This window comes from Agelaius phoeniceus, chromosome 2, assembly GCF_051311805.1.
Source record: "Agelaius phoeniceus isolate bAgePho1 chromosome 2, bAgePho1.hap1, whole genome shotgun sequence".
Classification (NCBI taxonomy): Eukaryota; Metazoa; Chordata; class Aves; order Passeriformes; family Icteridae; genus Agelaius; species Agelaius phoeniceus.
In genome coordinates this window covers 63511209-63529415 of record NC_135266.1, presented here as the reverse complement: position 1 = coordinate 63529415, position 18207 = coordinate 63511209, and the positions used below count along the sequence as shown (strand labels likewise).

The 18207-nt window shown below is 39.4% G+C and overlaps 1 protein-coding gene across 1 annotated transcript in view; it reads right to left on the bottom strand.

Moving 5' to 3' along the window:
* The window catches only part of RB1 (RB transcriptional corepressor 1), a 72271-nt gene that overhangs the window by 35998 nt on the left and 18066 nt on the right, over nucleotides 1–18207 (bottom strand). The window contains exons 8-17 of the mRNA XM_054628498.2: nucleotides 17957–18105; nucleotides 17133–17210; nucleotides 13475–13584; nucleotides 12473–12550; nucleotides 9662–9749; nucleotides 9089–9205; nucleotides 8339–8395; nucleotides 8224–8255; nucleotides 8069–8145; nucleotides 7655–7857 (exon numbers count right to left, since the gene is read on the bottom strand). Of these exons, the coding sequence (XP_054484473.2) occupies nucleotides 7655–7857; nucleotides 8069–8145; nucleotides 8224–8255; nucleotides 8339–8395; nucleotides 9089–9205; nucleotides 9662–9749; nucleotides 12473–12550; nucleotides 13475–13584; nucleotides 17133–17210; nucleotides 17957–18105 (989 nt within the window). The remainder of the gene's footprint in view (nucleotides 1–7654; nucleotides 7858–8068; nucleotides 8146–8223; nucleotides 8256–8338; nucleotides 8396–9088; nucleotides 9206–9661; nucleotides 9750–12472; nucleotides 12551–13474; nucleotides 13585–17132; nucleotides 17211–17956; nucleotides 18106–18207) is intronic.

Genomic DNA, 18207 nt, shown 5'->3' with positions numbered 1-18207 from the left:
AGCTCCACTGAGCACAGCCTATAAGTCCCAGCTCCCTGTCACAGATGTAAATCTATAACCAGAGCAATCCTGACACAGCCTGGGTACATGACCTCCACGTGAAAACACAACATCAACTCCAGGCAAGATACAGCACAAGCACCTAAAACAAACCTAGGCATAATTACACAACCACCTCTTGCTAATGTCCCTATCACGCTTTAAGGAAGGGGGAAACACAGTTACGAAAAGTAGAATTAAGCATATGACTTGCTAACTTGCTAAAGTAGAATTAAGCATATGACTCCTAACCTTAACAGACAAAACTATAAATCTAGTTTAGGTTTGTCATTGAGGCAGATGACAGTGGAAAGGGAATAATCCCACTGTAAAATACCTGTTTAAAATAAATAGAATTAACTGCTTCCTGGAAGTACAGATCTGTCTCAAGTGCAGAGGAGACCTAAATATCTAAATTATAGAAGTAGGATTCCTATTCTCTTAATTAGAGAAACTCTATACCTTAAATCAGCAGGAAAAAAACTTAACATTCTTAATCAAGAATGGCATCTACATGTCAGAGAATGAAAACTCTGCATAGCTGTTGTGTCTTAGGTAATCCCCTTGGTCATGTTTGTACTTGAAGCAAGAGCATCTTAAGGGTTGGGCTGACTTGGTATACCTACAACAGATAAACCTGTTAACACTGCTAACATAACCAAAATCCTTCAGTCCTAGTGAGTGCTTTATGCGCTTTGTGAGTGCCTACCAAGAAGTGAACACACTGTCAACACAGACAAAAGCAGGAAACACAGGACCTCAGCTTTAAATGTTCTGGCTTCTCTTCCAGTAGCCTGGAGGATTTGCTCAAATGGGAACACCCAAGCATGAATAACAGCTTGAGTCATCCTCACGATAAACAGGAGTGGCAGGGAAGATTTTCAAAGTGATGGGAGACACAGTGAAGACTATAATTCGCTATTCTTCCTGGTTTTTCAATTTGCCTTCAGCTGTTAAGGCAGATAAAAGTTTCAACTCTCAAAAAGCACAGCATGGTGTTCATTAAAGGAAACTCTTAAGGAGTACTAAAAAGGCAAGCATTTATTAAAGAGTGCATGTATATATATATATATATATATATAGCCAAAATAAAAAAGCATATAAACATAAATATATTCATATATTTCTATTACACCATGTGCTATTTTCACAAATACCCAAAAAGCAATCATCTTACAGACTCCTAAAACTGTGCCCTGTATGATGAAGGCAAAATCATAGAAGGTTTTCCAGCCACAGCTGTGACAACTGAAATGTCATAGCCTTAAAAAAAATTAGAGCACATTCAGCAGAATCAGTATGAGCCTTTGGCACTATCACGCTGAGGAGCAGTGGTGGTCGTGACCTCTCTCATCCCACATGCTTCTGGAACACACTCATGATGCAAGCAGAAATATATTTAGTATGTACAGACAGAAAACCTCAAATATGTTCTCAGTTCCTTTCTGAAGGTTAAAGCTACATACTCCTAATGTAACTTTGTCAAAAGGAGTGTGGTGAGCACATGCCAAGCCATCCTTTGGTGACCCCTCAGCATGTTTTGTCCCCTGCAAGAAAAACCCTAGAAAATTTCATATTACAAATCATTGCCCATTGCAACTTCCAAGCTGAGACAAGATCCTAGGTGCCTAAAATCCAGAAACCCACAAGACATGAGTGATGCCTGCATGAGCAATCTGATGCCTGCAATTCCTGAGGTGCCTATCTTTACACTGGTGAAGCTCCCTTGCTAGATTGCATCCCGCCAGTGAGCACGCTTGCAGATGTTGTCGTTCTGGACATGCTCAGCACTTTTTTTGTGCCTAAGGCTGTTGTCCCCCATTCCTGTATCTGAGGAAAGGCAAATATTAGCAGGCATGGAAGGAGTGTGCCTGACATAGAGTAGCTTCCCCAAGAGAAGCCAGCTGCGGTGCAGAAGCGGGCCCGAGTCCCTCAGCCCAGAGGGAAGGCAGCCCAGGAACACGTGACTCATTTGCCAGCTCCATTTGCCATTGGAGTCACTCGTGGCTGAACCCGCGACTGCATCTGGGCTTGGCAGCACAACGAGCCACAGCCTGTCCTCAGGCCTCACGGGCAAGCGGCAAAGCACAGCTTGCACCCAACACAACTACACATTCTCCACTGCTAATCCATACCAGCAGCTGAAAATAGTCCCTGGGCTGCATCATGCCCCAGATCTTGCCTAGGCATTGTTCCGAGGAGAGCTGACAAATGCCAGAACAGGCCAGGGAATACGTTACCAAGGAAACACCCCTGATGACTGTGGAGCAATACTTAAGCCCAAACTATTGTCCCTTTGAGGCCAGTAGTACAAACTCAGCCCCAAATACCCAGCCCTTGCTGCCTGGCCTTACTTGGCTGCCTATCAGAAGATTTTAGATTCATTCTTTTAACACAACAGCAAACCACTTATCCAGCAACCTAATGTATCAAATGTTAACAGTGTGACCATTCCTACTTCCTGATTTAAAGGGAATCACTTAAGATGTCAAAATGAAAGAGGGTTTTAAACTGCATGTAGACACATACCTCCAGAGAAGCTGTAGGACTTCAGACACACCTGACAGAAATCCCTACTGAGAAGGATTCAACCCACAAGAAAATGTATTAACTCCCCTTTCTAGCTCAATTCCTCCTTACAAGGAGCACAGAAACCTAATTTGAAATTGTACATCCAAGGAAACAGGTACTAAACACTTGAGAACAGTGAACTCCACAATAACTGTGTCCTTGCACAAAGACCAGGAGGCTGCATAGCTAAGCCTGTACTATTCCAAAGTACTAAGGAGCACTTGCTGACCTGTAACTGCTCACAGCTTTACCCTGACCTGGATTTGTCTAACGCTTTTTATGCAAATCTTAAACACATTATTTCATTTTTTTTTTCCTTAATGCATGATCAAAGTAGGTCTGCTGTTATTCCAGCTCAGCAAGTTCACCATATTAATGCAATAATATATTCTTTGGGAATACATGGTTTTGAGCACGAAGGCACTCTGCTGCAGTGAGCTGCATAATTTAAAACCAACAGAAGTCTTTGGTGTGGGATGAGGTATTTAAGTATAAACACTGACTACACAGATGACAAATACTTATTGCAAACATCGAGTTATTTTAAATCAACACTGCGTGATAAAACAATACTGTAGATTTTGTTGCAAATGTTGAATCGACAATAGAAACCACCGAAAAGAAGAAGCTGCACAAGGAGAAGCATTATGGAGCACAGTTTAGGCAATGCTAGATGAAAGACATTATAAATAAAGCAAAGCACACTTGTCTACTTCTATTCATATTTTAACCATTAAGAGAAGTAACTTCATGAAGCCGTGTTTTTCTTGCATCAGTCATTAAAACTCCAAAACATACTACAATTCCAAATCACAACATATATCAATACTGGTGTTCCTCCCTCCTTATAAAAATTAAAACACTAATTAGGACAGCACATATTAAAAAGCAGTACAACCAAAGAAGGCTACAGTGTCAAAAGCTGCAGTGCAATGCAATGCACTGCTTTAGTTTCCCATCTGTTTGTTGTTCACACAAAAACAAACATGAAAACTACATCTGAAGTTACCAGACCAAAGCAGGCTGGGAATCGACTTCCCTTTAGCCTGCCACAATGAACCCTCACTTTCTGTTTTGAGCTGTTGGAGGGTTGCAGGTGGTGATGCAGCTGACCCTCATCCCTGTTAACAGCAAGAGCTACCACAGGACCTTCTCAAACTCCAGTCCTACAAGAAATACCACTTGGAATATTCCTACTGCTCACATGGAGGAGTTAACAAGTTAACAGAACACTGTGGTCTGTAGAGCTAACCAGGAAAGTGTGGAGAGCTTCTGTCTCTAACTTGCTTTACCTTCACACAAGGCTGAGGTTGGCTCCAGTGCAGAAGAACAAGACCCTTTCACTACCCCAACACTGCACATGTGAAAGGGCATTTGCAAGGAGCACATTCTCTAAGCAGCAGCATGAAAAACACAGGACCTTACTTGTACCTCCCCATTCTGTGTGTGCATGTGAGCAGAATGGGAGCTGAGAGGCAGGGAAATACAGCTGGATTGCTCTTCAGATACAACAAACATACTCCACAGGCATCTACTTCCATGAACGGCAAAACCAAAACCACCTCACAGGTATTTCACTCAAAATAGATTGAAAACTGAGAGACTTTGTGTTTGATTTGCTTGCCTGAAAACCTGCTCTTCCTTGTTTATTCCTAACAAACTGCAGCAAACAGCAACAATACTTCAGTCAAAGATGTGACATGGTAGTTGACAGGGCTTTCTGCAAGGGAAGTTCAGATATTCTGGAATTTGTTCACATAACCTTCATTTGAGATATTCAAAACAATTACTTTTTTGGGTGGCCACAAGGGAGGTCAAATTGATAGAATTATGGAAAAGGCTGAGCATGAACTCCCAGGCTGGCAGGTAACAAACTATCCCTTTCAGAGGAAACAGATATTAACTGTGGAAGGGTTTAAATCATATTTCTATAAGTATGATAAAAATGAAACAAAGGCTATTCAGCATTTTGAGTCTAAAGTAATTTCAGTTCCCTTTAAAGTTACAAAATCAAAACAGTGCTCAAAATACTGTAAGTGAGCACAAATTCAAAGTAAAGAATATTGTAAAGTGTATTTCTATTTTGCAAATAAAAATTATGCAGCATATATTAATATATTCTAAACTGATCTCTACAAAATCTTTATCTGCAAGCATCATAACCTCACTGATAAATATTTGAGTGGTTAAATAGGACTTCTTCTCTCAGGGTTTGATAAAGATTTAAGATAAAGGAAGTACTTTTCACATGATTTAGTCAGTATGGATTTGCCCCTTTTAAAAATCAAGAATTATCGAGAAAAACCTTTAACTGGTTTCCACCCTTTATTTTGTCTAGCTATGCTTTTTTTGTTGTTGTTAAAAGAAAGGATGACCTAGAAAAGTTTCATTTCCTTCCTAAAGCACAGATGACTAAATCAGCTAGTTATGCAAAAGCCATAAACATATTCACAATGAGTAGCTAAGGAGTAATATATTATCTTCAGAAAACAGTAAGAAACAGAATCTTTTACATTCACTTGATGCAGCTTCCCAAGTCAGGTAAAGGTCAGATGCATTTGAGACTTTTTTCCCAGAGAAATTATATATGGCATTTTTCCTCACAAAAGCTCAGTGACAAGTAAAACTGCAATAAATTCAAGCTATTTGGTATTAAATTGCTCAATCCTTTTAAATCTCTCATCAAAATCTTCCTTTTTAAAGCAGTCAGGAGAAGAACTGAAGCAGACAAGCCTTGTAATGAAATGCACTACCTGGGAGGGTGGAGGACACAAGAACTTAACAAAAATAGACAGCAAGTAAGTGGGGAAATCAAAGTTGCATTAAGCAAATATTTGTAAATAAATGTTTCTCAGAAGTTTATATTCTTATTTACTAAGCAAGATTTTTTGTGGATTTTTTGCATAAGCTTTACTCATTCCATGCTTTTCTTCTTCATTTAAAGACTTTCTTGGGGAGGGAAACAATTAAAGAAAAAAAAAAAAAAACAAACAAAAAAAACAAACCCACTCTCTAACCATATGTGGACACTTGAACTTTCTCAAGATCTCAAGATTCCATCTTTCTTGGACTGTTTACAATTGACCCAAAGAAACCACTTATGGTGAGACATTCTTTAGGAGTAAGAAGAAGGCATCTGGCTTTTCTCTACTCCTTTATCAAGTGTTTGGAGGTTCAGAGGTATTTACTGGTATGAACTGCGCTTCCCTAATTGCCTGCCCATTCTTGAGGGAATTGCTAATTAAGCAGACACTTGCAAACCTTGTACACCATTGCATGGAGGCAATACCCAGATAAGGAACTGCAGAAGAATACAGTAAACCATTCTTTTGTTCGCCAGTTAAGCCTTTCTGGGATACCTCAACAGCATCCCGAGTCAGCCATCTAAGTATTTTCTTCTGTTTCTAGTAAGTTAAACTTTTCAGGCAAAACCAGCCAACATTCAGAGGTGAGAAAGGGGTAGATTTTCTGCACTAGAGGACTCTTGCTTTACATTTCTATGTGGGGCTTCAGGTGCTTTGCTGCAGTGACCCGAAGACTCACCAAGACATTCTGGCACAGATAATATTTCACTGCTCTGCCTCCTCCTCTCCTGAGCACTCTGCCATTTACAGCTCACAGCCCTTCCTCCCCTCGTGGGCAGCCATGGAGCAATGGGGGCCAGCACAGAATCTTGGGGTGCCTGTCCTGGCTGCCACAGCTGCCTTCAGCTTTCAAAGGAAACCTGCTGTGGCCTCTTGGTGCCAAGGTTCCAACAACAGGAGACACTCACTGTCTCACCCAGACCAGGGGACATCAAGATCAGTGAAGCAGCAGGGCCCCTGGATACATGTCATGCACATTTCTTTACATCCCCTCCACTGGGCTTCACTCCACATCCTTCTCTGGCACTACGTGATCTTTGCAGGCCGCTTCCAACTGAAAAATCAGCCACCCCAAACTAGTACCAAATGCCCCTCTAGAAACTCAAGGACAGAGAGTGAAAACATTAAAACACGTTCAAGCAGAGCACTCAAAAAAAACCTGGAATAATTCTGTGCTTGTTGATGACATTATCATTTGTTTCACAAAAGCCTGCAACACCCATAATTTTTTGAAAACAAAGCTCTCTGGATTTTCCAGCCTGAAAGTCCAGGTCTAAATTAGATTATCCTGCATTCCTTGTTTGACTTATTGGGTAAAAACTGGTGGATTTGGTGTACTGCTGATCAGCAAGCTGGCTTCAAGCTGGTTTGTAGAAGGTAGCAGGAGCCACTTCTTGCTTGTAGAGAGTTACAAACCCAGGTATCTTTTGTCCTCTTAAGGTTAAAATTCCTAAACATCTTTTGCTTGCAAGTTTCCTGAAATAGTGTCTGCCTCTTAAAATACCCCTTCCTCTCCAGAACTAAAATATATGGGATTGGTTCTAAAATGGTTCCTTTATGTCTGGTAAAAATTACCAGCCTCTACAGTCTCCTGCTTTGTGGCATAAACAGCCTATTTCTGGTTTATAAGTAATGAACAATGAAAAGAAACAAATGTTTGATTTACTGAAATACAGCCTAAAAAAACAACCCAACCTTCCAGCACTTTATTTTAACAGCACCCAAAAATACCAAAGTGACTGGAATGCAAAGGACAATGCAAAACAATATTTTAAGTACTATTAGCAAATATATCAGATGCCCAGAACAGAGGCCCTATTGCGAAGTAGGAATACCAACTGGATAAAAATTAACTTTCAAATAAAAACATTGAATTTATTGCTGACTTTGGTACTAAAACACAGTTAAAGGGTATTACCCTTATGATTTTTGCCAGACTAGTAAAATTATGCTGGCTTACAGTTATGTAAATCAGCAGACCTATGTTGACTTCTTCCTCTGATATGCTCCCTTTTTCTAAAACCAGAAGACATGACAAAACTAATCCTGTTTTGCTCTTTTAATTTTTTCTAGAACCAAATCTCAGCAAGACCACAACTTATTCTATAGAGTTGGGTGTGACGTTTTTCCTAGGCAAGCACATTACACAAGGGCAAATTCTACTTTAAAGTGTTACTTACAGATTGCCAAGCAAGAGACTCCATAATTCGATGTTCACAGTGTTCTAGATGCTTTATCATTTCCCGTGTTAGAGTGGGTTCTGCTCTAATAAAGCTTTCAATCACCTTGTAGAAGTCAAAAGCTTTTAAATCAAATACATTGAGAATCCATGGGAAAGACAAGTCTGTTTCAGCACTGGTACTGTCACTTTGTGAAGCATTTCCTGAAGAGAAAATAGACTAAAATTATCACATATTCTACATTCTTTCACTTTTGATGTTTTTTCCTTTCTGTATTTATTGAATTATTCTAGCTCAGACATTGCAGTGAGTTGCTTTTTGTGTATTGGGCAGATTTTTGCTATTTATATTAGAATAGATAGTAATAACTACCAATAAGTAACAATGCAATTAAGGACTTTAGATTTAACTTACTGCCATATGTAGCCATGACAACCTCAACAGCACAGGCCAGAAGAGACGTGTGGAAGATGTTATCATTCAGAAGTTTGCTGAAGAGAAAGGAAGTTATTAGTACTTGACCCAAGACTTCAAATAGCAGACTTCAATAACAAGTTAGGGGCAAGTACCTGAAATTTTGCACTGAGAGGCGCTCTTCCTCCTGAAAGAAATAAATCAAACTTGTGAATAATCTTAGTAATTCCAGAGGTACTGCCAGTACTGAGATAGCAGCACTAAACTTACCGACTTCAGCATGGACTCCATTACTCTGTAATAGAGACGCACTCCAAGCTTGTACCTCTGTTAGAATGAGAAATTCGGGAATATTACAACAAGTTTTGACAGAATACGACAGCAAGACTCTTGTGTTCTAACAATCCAGAACATTCCATTTTTTGACAGAGCCACTATAAACAAGTTACTGTCCCCAGTTCCACTGGCCAGTTACACTGGAGAGGCCTCAAGGGCTACTAAGGTGTGAGACTACCCCAGCCACGTGAAGATTTAACCAAGTGTAACAACCTGAATTCTGTTCACACTGATTCACAGCTAACAGGATAAAAAAGCAGGGCTGACAGACAGGAAGGAGACTGTCGAGTACAAACTTGGTTGGGTTTATTTTCTAAAATCCTTGTTGAAAGCACAGCTGCTCTCTTGACTTTATAAGGAAGTGAGTCACCTTTGGCAGTTTTAGATCAAATTAGCCTAATGAATGCAAATATACGTTTCACTTAATGTATTTTGCCCAAAAAAAAATTCCATTCTTCAGTAAAGTACTTCCAATATATTTCCACACAATTACTATTGCTCCTTACATATTAAGAGGAATTTCCTACATGTTATCTTTACAGTGCTTCCTCAATTTCAAAAGCATACTGTTACTTTTTACCTTTACTGACCTACGTGAATGAGGACAATAAGTCAATAAGTCAGGTCTCACACAAGCTAGTGCTAACAGAGCTCAAGTGAGTGATATTCAACCCAAATACTTACCTGTGAGCCAATTTCAGCCCATCCCTGTCCAACTGCTTCAGCAAATTTCTTTTTGAAGATGTGTTCAAAACTTTCCACTCTTTTCAGGATACTATCCTTAGGATTCACTGTGCAATTCTAAAAAAGTACAGGGAACAAATTAGGGGAAGGAAAGACAAAGAAAAGACATTTTACTTCAGAAACATTTCAATCATTTAAATGATTAAAAGCCTTGCTTCCCTTTGTAACACCTTTCAATATAAGGTCATCAGCATAAATAAAAATTGAGTATTTAAAAGAGTGCTGTACATCTTTTTCTCTTTTTTGTTTCCCTTCTATACCCACTCGCTTTTCCATTCAATACACACATAAAAGCATTTTAATATGTTGCTCAGTAAATGAAGTATTTAAGCACTTAAAAGGTTCCACTACACAACATTTAGAGAGAAGTGCTTTCTAAAATGACTGATGACATTTAAACCAGCCCAAATAAAATGTACTTTCTCAAATAATGTGCACCAGATCTACAGGTGTATATTTTGCTTGAGTGGTAATTCCAAGAATCCTACACAAATCTTCTTTGTAGTCACTTACATTGAAGTACTTGATGAGAGTATCTGATGGTTTATCAGTTGCTGAGTTTAAAATCATAATCAACTGCTGAATGTTATTCATTGCCGCTCTGGAAAAACACAATAAAATGCATAATAAGCATTAAGGTTGGCTTGTCGGTTTCCAGAAAATGAACAGCAAATCCACACACCAAAAAAATTACGATTCCAGTTCTCACTCCGGTTATCAAACAAACTGTTCGAGAAAATCTACTGTGGTAACGACTATGAGTTCTAACAATGCAATTTATCTAATTACTTACACATGGATTGTGATAATTTTAATAACCAAAAGAATGGCTTAACAACTAAGAAATAGCTTGATTCTTCTATAGTATTGTTACTTTCTGAATTCTTCATTGCTGATTTTGGTTTTAAGTAGAATTTTTTGTGTTTGTGTCATGGTTTAACGTAGTTTAGCTTTTCGTTAAGGAAAAAAACCCCAGGAGTTACAGAAGCGATTCCCTGTAAGGACCTTGGCAGCTTCCTCTGGACCTGACAGAACCAATCAGCTGGCTAGTTCTGAATATTGACACTCTGTTAAACGAGTGAGCTGAATACACCCTGTGAAGTCACATTTAAAGATGAACAACACCCGGGAAAAGCTCTCTTGCTTCCAGCTTTGAACAGGTGATGGGACAGTGGCTGGGCCAGGCCCTGCTCTGCTGCTGCCGAGTTCCAACCACGGCTGGAGGGCCAGGCTGGCTCTGCCCAGCTTCAGGTGGAGCCAAGCCAGGCCCTGCTCTGGCCGTGAGCTGCCCAGCCATCCTGCTGAAAAAGAAACAGCAGAAAGGAGAACAGAGGCAGCCCTGCAGCCCCGTGGCTGGAATTGAGCATGGCAGGGGCTGGAAAACAGCCACGCAGCCCGAGCAGCCACCCCCAGCAGAGAGCACATCACCATCCACGGGCCCGGGAGAGATATTGACTCTCTCACAGATGAAACTTGCAGGCATCAATCCTCTCTCAAGTGACAAAAAAAGGAAAGGGTGAAGAGAAAACAACACATAGAGAAAACAACATGGAGACACCAAGGTCAGTGAAGAAGGAATCAAATCCCAGGTGGGAGGAGAATGAGGAGATGCCTCAGTCTTGGGCTGAAATTGTCTTGTAAGGGTATGGTGACGATATAATTGATACACCAGACTTTTTTTTTCCCCTGTAACTCATGGAATGATTGGGGAGAACGTAGCATTCTAACCATGAGCACCCAAGCAAATGTTGAAGTGCTGTGTTCCAATGAGAAGCTTGAACCAAGAGAGATAAAAAAAGATGAGAAACCTTGCCCCAGGATAGAAGAAGAAAACCTCTGTTCCCAGAGATAAAAGAGGAGAACTTTTTGTTTCTATACTAGAACAGCTCATCCCTAAAACTCTACCCCAACAAGCTGAAATGCCCCATAATGGTAGCTGTGGGAAGACTACTAAACCATGGGAGGGACTTCAAGATCGCAGATTTTCCAGGTGACTGCTATTTGTGAAAATTAAAACCATAAGAGAACTATTTCTTGTGGAAAAATCTCCATGGCATGGCAAGAGAGAATTCTCCCCCTAAGAGAACTGAAAAAAAAGACTAGGCAGTAAATTGACTGAAAGTTCCAGGTTTTGTCTCTTTACATTGTTAGTGGGAAAGGACAAGTGTTCTGAACGTTTATGAAGATTTATTCAGATTCCTTTTTTTTTTTTTTTTTTAGTTCTAGTAATAAAGTTTTCTGTATACCCTTTAGGGTTTTAAGCCTGCTTTACTCTCCTCCTAATCCTTATCTTTCTGTATTAGCAGAACATGAGCAAATAATTCTAGTGGGTGCACTGGTGTTTGGCCGGCCCACTACAGTTTGTCTGTTTCAAATCTCTGTATCATTCAACCTCAATTTGGTTCATATCATCAGTCAAGTAACTGCAAACCCAACAAAAATATGTTCAATCATTGCAACATAATGCATTTTTCTTTAATCTACTTTTTACAAAGTATTGGTAAAAATCACTTCTGACACAAGTCTCCTAATGATAAGGAAAAGCATAAGAACACTGGAAAAACATAAAATGAAAACATACAACCCAGTCTCATTATGCTCATAACTAGTACTTACACTCTTTTTATTAAATAATTTTTACATAAATGACCAGATGCAAATCCACCGATAAAAATTATTACATTCTCTCCAGTTTCAGGGGGCCTTAAAGCAGATTCTATGAATCTAGGTTGAGAAATACAATACTGTAAGGTAACTCAAAGGAATCAGCATGGTGCTTTCAGCTTATACTATACAGGGTACTTAATACAATATTTAATCAGGGAGAGATAAGGATACACTTTCCACTCTAAGATGGTGATCAAACCTTTGCTGCCATCTACTGACACTTCTGTGGCTTCACGAAAAAGTTACTACAGCCCAAATTCAGTGCTGGCGAATAGGCCTTCACATGATTTGCCTTAAATAGCATCAGTTTTGGAAAAATCAGAGCAAAGCCCAAGTGAGAAAGGAAAGAATCTAAACATCACTAGACTCTCTCTCAAGAACAAAGTTGGTTTAGAACATTTCAAATTTTTAGCAATGCAGAAACTTCATACTCCAGGACTTTTCTAATGTCAAGAACTTTAAGGAAGCATCTTTGCCATTTTTATATCTACTATAAATAAAAAGTATCAGTGATCAGAACTACAGTATAGTTTGTGGGAAAAAACCAACAAAACCAAGGCCACATTTCCTTAAAAATTAAAAAAAGACTACACGAAAGATAAATATTTTTAGCTATGATATTAAACAAAAGAACACATTCAAGAGAAAAACTCATACCGAACAGGAGTCTGTGGAAGTATAATATTGACTTCCTCATCTGCATTGTTTTTTAGTGGTGTCCTCTCCAACTGTGAGCTACAGAAATGGAAAACAAACTTATCAAAGACTAATACAATTCAAAAGACAATGTTTTCTATCAAGACTTAATCTGAAGAGAAAAATGTGTAACATATTCTTAGAATATCTAGATGCCCAATTACTTGAGTTGTTTAAATTCCCAAGTAGATCTGCTTTGAGCAGGATGTTGGACTAGACAAGCTCTAAAGTTTCCTTCCAAACTTTTCTTCTTTTCTAGAATTCCATTTACAAACAGCTTAATTTATATGTAGAGATGGTATTAGTTGCATTTTAATCCCATTTTAAAGTTCATGTATTTTCATAGCATAAATAAATTCAGACTCACATGGTGAGCTCACATTGAATTATAGAGATGTTGAATTGTCAGCAATTGCTAGCATATAAGTGTAGGACTGAAAAACAAATTAAATCAAACAATCATAAAATGGTTTGGGTTGGAAGGGGATCTTTGAAGGTCATCTAGTCCCATACACCTTCAATGACCAAGGACATCTTCAACTAAATGGGGGTCCTCAGAGCCCTGCCCAGCCTAACCTTGAATGTTTCCAGGGATGGAGCATCTACCACCCAAACCATTCAGTGCCAGCTGGCTCAGAGCCATAACACCACCTCTGGCACATCTAATCAGCTAGCATGCCATGCCTCCTCCTCATGATTCCTCAGCTTTTCCTGGATGAAAAGGGCCTTGCACAGAGGAAGAGTTAGAGCAGAGCTTCCAAATCAGGCAGTCACAGTCATATGTTCCCTAATTATTTAAATGATGATGCAAAGCAAGGCTGGTGATGCCAGGAATTCCTTATCTGAACTACAAAACTAGTAGGTCAACAGGATAGAGAGATCTCCATTTATAACACAAGGGGGCAGAGAGCAACACAAGTTTGCACTCTGTTAGGGAATGAAAGCAGTAAATGGAAATATTACCCTGCAATGACAGCAGGCTGCAGAGTCTCGTCGTGATTCAGAAATAGTCTCGCATCTATATCTTTGTTCTTGAGATAGAGCTCGTCATACTGTTTCAAGATAACTTCAACCTCAAAAAGACATTGAAAAAACACAGAATTCATTATACAGGAACAAGTTTGACAACCTACTGAATAACATAAGTTATTCCTACTTCATGACTGCAATGCTGACATGCTAAAAGAATGACCTTGGACCTCACGAAGTTACTTCTTATACAACAGCTGAAATATACCCAGAGGAAAATTACTGTTTATAAGAGAAAACAATCCAAGATCATAAGAATTTTTTTATGAAATGTAGGTCTTGACACTGTAAAAACAGCTAGGTCAGGAAACAGACTTGCAAATCAAACTAACATTTCCATATTTTTAAATCTTTCCTTCTAGAAAAAGGAGTGGTTCCAAGAGCAGGAAATGTAAAATGCTTGCTCTTAGAACAGCTGTTGGGCAATTGACTCAGTCCCTGTCTCTGCTGGTTTGGACAACATGGCCTAAACGCAAAACTTTTTTTACCTCAGTAGGAGTTTCCTCATTCTATATTAATATATTTACACTGGAGTAGTTTTTAAGAGACACATCTATTGCTACAAAAATAGACTTGTCATTTCATAGCCACACTGTAGTTTCTTTACCAACTGTTAACAGTTTTTTAATTGACAAAATCCCAGAATGCTATGACTTCATTTTGCATGGAGAAATTTATTGAATTTTTCGGAATGTTTTTTTAATTACTTCTTTTTACTTTTAATGACTAACATTAACTGGAAGTCTGCAATTTTTTTAATCTGGCCCTCCAAATCTTCTGCTGTGCTCATGTAGAAGTATGCAGCCACCTCAATTATCTGATCCCTGAGCCCTTGAACTTATTAAATGATGCTGTGCTCTGGCAAACTCCTGCTAGGAAAACAGACAACAATGCACATGAACCCAAATTAGTCCACTCTCAGTCTTAAGATAGAGAAAGCTGCAAATACCTCCTACACAGCTTTGCTCCTTACCCTCTCCTTTACCTTTGCCAAATGGATTTGCTCCAAACTGATCTTCCAATTAAAACTTTGAGATTAGGTCTACCTTTTAAACCAAAGATTATATTTCAATTCCTATTATCACTATTCTTTTTACTTAAAAACTTAATTATATTTTCATCTTTTATTATCTTCTTAATGGATTATGCATTCTTTTAATCTAAAATATTTCAGTATTTCATAAATTTCTAAAAAAATCAGCAGCTCTCAGACAAGATGGCTATACTGGGCTAACTTGGAAGAAACCTTCAGTCAAAAAATAAGAGTTCTGTATCAGCCTATTCATTAGTGCATAAAGCCTGACCAGCAAACACATGGGAAAGACAAACAACATACCAACATTAAGCCTCATAAAGCTTTTCTTGCTCTGGAAGGAACACTAAAATTTTTCAAAAGCACAGTGGTTTTTTATGAAAGTCAATTTAAATGTACCACATTACTACCTATTGTACTGATGATCTCATCCATGATTTTTGGTTAGCTGATTATATGTATGAACCGACTACCTCTGAAATACAGCTCTAACTTTCTGATCTGGCACTCAAGGTTAAGGTGCAAAGATCATATGACTCAATTTTTCTTCAAATGCATCCTTTTGTAAAAGTTTCACCAGCAAGTCTTATGCTAATATTGTGATATTTTGCTTAAGTTGAGCAGTCTTGGATGAAAACCCTCTGATTTGAGAATAAGCTGTATAATGACCTTTGCCTGGAAGCTCATATAGGGTTTCCCAACTATACATACACACATAAATTAAAAAGTCTAAACAGGCTACTGATACCCTGGAATTAATTTAGGAAGAGATTAAGATCTTCAGTGAGTCCTGTACTTTGTTCCCCACCCAACACACTATGACAGTGAACAGAAGATATATTTGATTGAGCCCTGCAGACTCATTGCTCTGATCAGCTTCAGAGCTGCTTATTTTCAGGTTACCACATCTATTGGTGACACACAGCTAAACTTACACTTTTAATAATGATGAATGTAAACACACTGCAAGAAGTTACCTATTAAAATGCACTCTGGATGCAATTGCACAAAGAGAGAGTCTGCTGCATCCAGGCAACAGCTCAGCAAGATGAAAGCAATTCTGCACAGACACAGCAGTCCAAACTCTGCCAAGTTGTGAAACTGAGACTAACCTTCTGGATATCTTTCCAACAACACTACAATAACATGTCTCATTTATATTTAAATTAAGGTGTGTAATTTAAGACTTTAAGCATTTATAGAGTGACTTCAGAGACCTAGTATTGTAATTGTTGTATTTCAGACGAATGGCCTTACCAAGGTCATGGATATGCAACTCTTACGTTTCGCTTGGAGTAAAAGCTTTCTCCTTTGAGCAAAGCCTGGTTTAGCCTCAGGAGATTAATTTATTAAATTCAAAAGTATAAGCTAAATATGCTTTATGAATACTGGATTCCCTGCTAGCCCACATTCCTAAAAAGCAGTTCATTTTGCCATGTGATTTTAGAAAAACCTATTAGAACTCCACCAATAGGTAAAGGGTATCGTAAGCAATTTGGCATGAAGTAAAACACAGTTGTTGAACTGTCTGTACTGTGTTTGCATGGGAAGGTTTTGGTAACCAGAGGGGCCACAGGGGCGGCTTCTGTGAGAAGCTGCTAGAAGCTTCGCCCATGTCCACCAGGGCCAATCCTGATGGCTCCAGGACTGACCCTTTCTATTGGTCAAGGCTGGGCCAATCAGGAATTATTAGTAGTGCCTCTGTGATAACATATTTATGAAGGGTAAAAGTTACTACACAGAAACAACTGCTGTTGAGAAAAGAGGTGTGAAAGTATGTAAAAGGAGCAACTCTGCAGACACCAGGGTCAGTGGAGAAGGGCAGGACTGCTCCAGGTGCCAGAGCTGAGATTCCCCTGCAGCCCCTGGTGCAGACCATGGCGATGCAGGATGGCCCCTGCAGCCCAGGGAGGTCCATGGGGATTCAGAGATCCATGCACAGCCTGGGAGGAGGTGGGTGCCTAAGAGAGGCTGTGACCCCATGGGAGGCCCATGCTGGAGCAAATTCCTGGCAGGAATTTGCAGACTTGTGGAGAGGGAGCCCACACTGGAGCAAGTTTCCCGGTAGGACTTGTGACCCCTGGGGGGACCCACACTGGTCTAGTTTGTGAAGAACTGCTGCCTGTGGAATGGACTCATGTTGGAAAAGTTCATGGAGGATGTTCTCCTGTAGGAAGGACCCCCACTGGAGCAGAGGAAGGACTCCACTCCCTGTGCAGTGGCAGGAACATGTGATAAAGTGACTCCCCATCTCCTGGCACTGCTGATGGGGAGCAGGTCGAGCCTGGGAAGGAGGCAGGGGTGGGGGGAAGGTGTTTTTAACATTTATTTTACTTCTTATTATCCTGCTCTGATTTTACTGGCAATAAATTCAACTAATATCCCTCAGCTGAATCTGTTTTGCCAGTGATGGTATTTGGTGAGCAATCTAACCCATGAACCTTTTGTTATATTTTCTCTCCCCATTCTGCTGCAGAGAGGAGTTAAAAGGGGCTTTGGTGGGTTCCTGGCACCCAGTCGGGGTCTGCCCACCACAATGTCTTAAATTCCTCTACTTACCTCTGGCAGTCCATTGGAAGCTACAATACCAGCAGAATTCAAGAAAGGAATGAAGCTTGTGAAATACACATTTTTGACCTAAAAAAAAAAGGAAAAAATGGAATATTAGCAAGGTAGAGAGTCAGCCATGCATACACTGCTTTCACATATTTAAATCAAGAAACTGAGACAGTTCTGTAATGCACTGTGGTTTGTTTTCAATAAAGCAAGAACAAAACTTGCCATACATTCAAAACACACTGATATGTAAGCAAGCAAATACAACTCTTTGCTGGAATACTAAGTGATTAAATTGGAAAAGAACTGCACTCTTCCCAGCCCTCTCACATTTCTGCTTCCATCATCCATTTGGATATTCAAAAGATCAGTCCTTTTTACACAGAAATAGATTTAAGAGCATAGGGAAAGGCAAATGGGGGTCTTTTAAGATCTTTCACAGAAGCAATGTGCTTTTTGCATACATTTTCTCATCAGGGGATGCAGCTGTGAAACTCCGTCAGAGCAGCCCTGCATCCATATGCTACATGCTGTGATCAGCCTGTAACTTCATATTGTATTCTTCACAAATCAGTTACCCTGGCAAAATTATCACCCATACCAAAGGGTTTGTTTTGGGTGGTTTTTGTTTGTTTTTTACACTACTGAGTAGAGAAGCTATAAAATGGTAAAATACCTTCACTACTGAAGGTAACTACTTGACAGAATAGTTAAGCTATTATATAGGCCCAAATAATGACACTTAAAAAAAAGACCATTTAAATAAATACATATTCCAGATGGAGTCTAGCAGCAAGATCTATCAGACTTTGAAGTGCAGGCATTACCTCATCTAAATTACAATCATGCTCTTTACAAAGGATTTCAATAATTTTTGTGTCAGTATCAAGCTGCTTGGCAGTGCGTGAACTCCTGCTCTGACCTCTTCTTGGAGTGCGAGCTGAACCATTTACAGTCACTGCAGGCACAGAAGACTCTGCAGAGAGATTCAGAACCATCACAAGGTTAGAGCCATCTTAAGAAAGAAGAAATTCAAGTTATTAATCCTAGAAGATGCTACTTCTTATATACTTTTTTC